Genomic DNA, 1,903 nt, shown 5'->3' on the forward strand with positions numbered 1-1,903 from the left:
TCCTCTCCCCCTCCCTCCCTCCCCTCACTTCCTCTTTTCCTTAACCATAATCCTACCATTCACTGCATATTTCCTCTTTTCAAAGGATGTCAGCCTAACTGCATCCTTTGCAAAAGTTTTAAGTGGCCTTAGACTTACTTACAGTCTTATCCCAACCCTTAAACCTGTCAAAGTCTGAAACTTCTCATCAAATTCGTCCATCATCCAATCAGCTCCTTTTTTAAGCCCCTGATCCCACCCCTCTCTCTCTTCGGCCCATCTCCTTGGTCACTCAGCCCTCCCTGAAACCTATCAAGTCTGAAACTTTTCATCAAATATGTCCATCAACCAATCATCTGGAGTGACCCGCCCACTAGAACAGAGCTGACACAGAAAAAAACGCTCTACCGCGCTTGGACATTCGACACCTGCCATAATGGTGAGTGGAAACTGCAGGCAACCATTTACAAAACGGATCATCTCCATCCTAGTAATATTTTTCACCTAGACAGCATTAATACAGATTGCGAAGCGTATTGTGCTGTTCTGTCTCTGCATGTGAATGCGCTGTACACAATTCTGCATGAGTATAGCGCAGCTTCAGAGATTTCCACCCTGTTTCAAACCTGCCACCAGTGGAACGATGTCTTGGCGGTAAAAAAAACATTGGATTTATAACTCCTCATCCTCCGCGCGTGCTCGCGCGCGCACACACACACACACACACACACACACACACACACACACACACACACACACAGCTTCACCTCCACTCCCATCCCCAGCTCCACCCCCCTCCCGCTCTCTACAGTTTAAGAAGAAGAGGAACTTGACTGAAGTCTCAGAAGTTCTGACTCAAAGACCGAAAAGAAAATGTTCCGACCGCTCCGACAACCATCTCTTGCAAAGTTCTGGGGGGTGAGTGATGTTGATCTGGCCGAAGACATTCTGGGTCCCCACCCCCCACTCRGCGCCTCTACGCCTCTACCYCATGAGCAACATCCAGAGTACTTCGTGGATTACTTTCCCACATCCCCGCTCTCYCTGCCGGCTACAACCCCTCACTCACCGCTRGCAGACCTGCAGGTCCCGCAACTTGAAGCAGATGCAGACRAGTCTCAGACTGCATGCTCCGATCCGGTACATGAGGACATCATCAGATGGCTTCGCTCAAACCCTGACCTACCGTTGGACACTGACGATTCAAAACCAACACCCGAACTCTCACTGYGGATTGCTGACCCTCAAGCGGACCCCGGACAGGACTCTGAGGACCTGATTGTGGAGCCCGGAGCGGCCTCTGGGCCTCAAAAGGCCTCACTTCCTCCTCCTTCACCTCCGCAGGAACCATCAACCAGCCCCAGGTCCAGTGGCGACTGGTTGGATTCCGAGGTGATTCAAACTGTGAAGATGGCCATCCTTCACCTGCTCAACATGACTCTGGATTCTCACGTCCAGGAAATATGTAATGGGTGTATCATAAACCGTCCAAGCCAGCTACAACATCTCTGCATGATGGTGCGGGACGAGGACACATTTTTCGGAGCGCATTATGATGAAATCTTGAAGAAGGTCATGAAGGCCCGGTTTGTCTCCACTCTCCAGCTGATTCTACYAGCCCGTGGGTTGCTTGTTGATGACTACGCAATAAAAATCATCACAAAGACTTTATTACTTCAACTCAGATTTGAGCGGAATGTGTTTGAAATGATCTACATTACGTATGAGTTAATGCTGGAGTCTGAGGTGAAAAGTCTAGAACCTTTCACAAACTTTTACAAAACTGTAGAATAAGCTTATGTTTTCAGTTTTTACAGCGTGATTAGAAACTGTAAATAGTTTTTCCCCAGATCTACCTCCTACACTGATTTTTCATTTATATTTTAGAAAAGTTTAATTTGTTTTTTCTTGACCAGATGAATGT

General features: G+C 47.7%; 2 protein-coding genes across 3 annotated transcripts in view; both read left to right on the plus strand.

Moving 5' to 3' along the window:
- Nucleotides 1-1,903, plus strand: part of scfd2 (sec1 family domain containing 2) — a 249,408-nt gene that overhangs the window by 231,354 nt on the left and 16,151 nt on the right. The window lies entirely within an intron of this gene.
- On the plus strand, nt 508-1,501 carry LOC106531492 (uncharacterized; the record flags this gene model as incomplete). The annotated part of the gene is given in 1 exon segment (XM_014027370.1): nt 508-1,501. A coding segment is annotated over 1 exon segment (649 nt), but the record flags the coding sequence as incomplete, so codon positions are not given.

Source organism: Austrofundulus limnaeus, unplaced genomic scaffold (assembly GCF_001266775.1).
Source record: "Austrofundulus limnaeus strain Quisiro unplaced genomic scaffold, Austrofundulus_limnaeus-1.0 Scaffold642, whole genome shotgun sequence".
Classification (NCBI taxonomy): domain Eukaryota; kingdom Metazoa; phylum Chordata; class Actinopteri; order Cyprinodontiformes; family Rivulidae; genus Austrofundulus; species Austrofundulus limnaeus.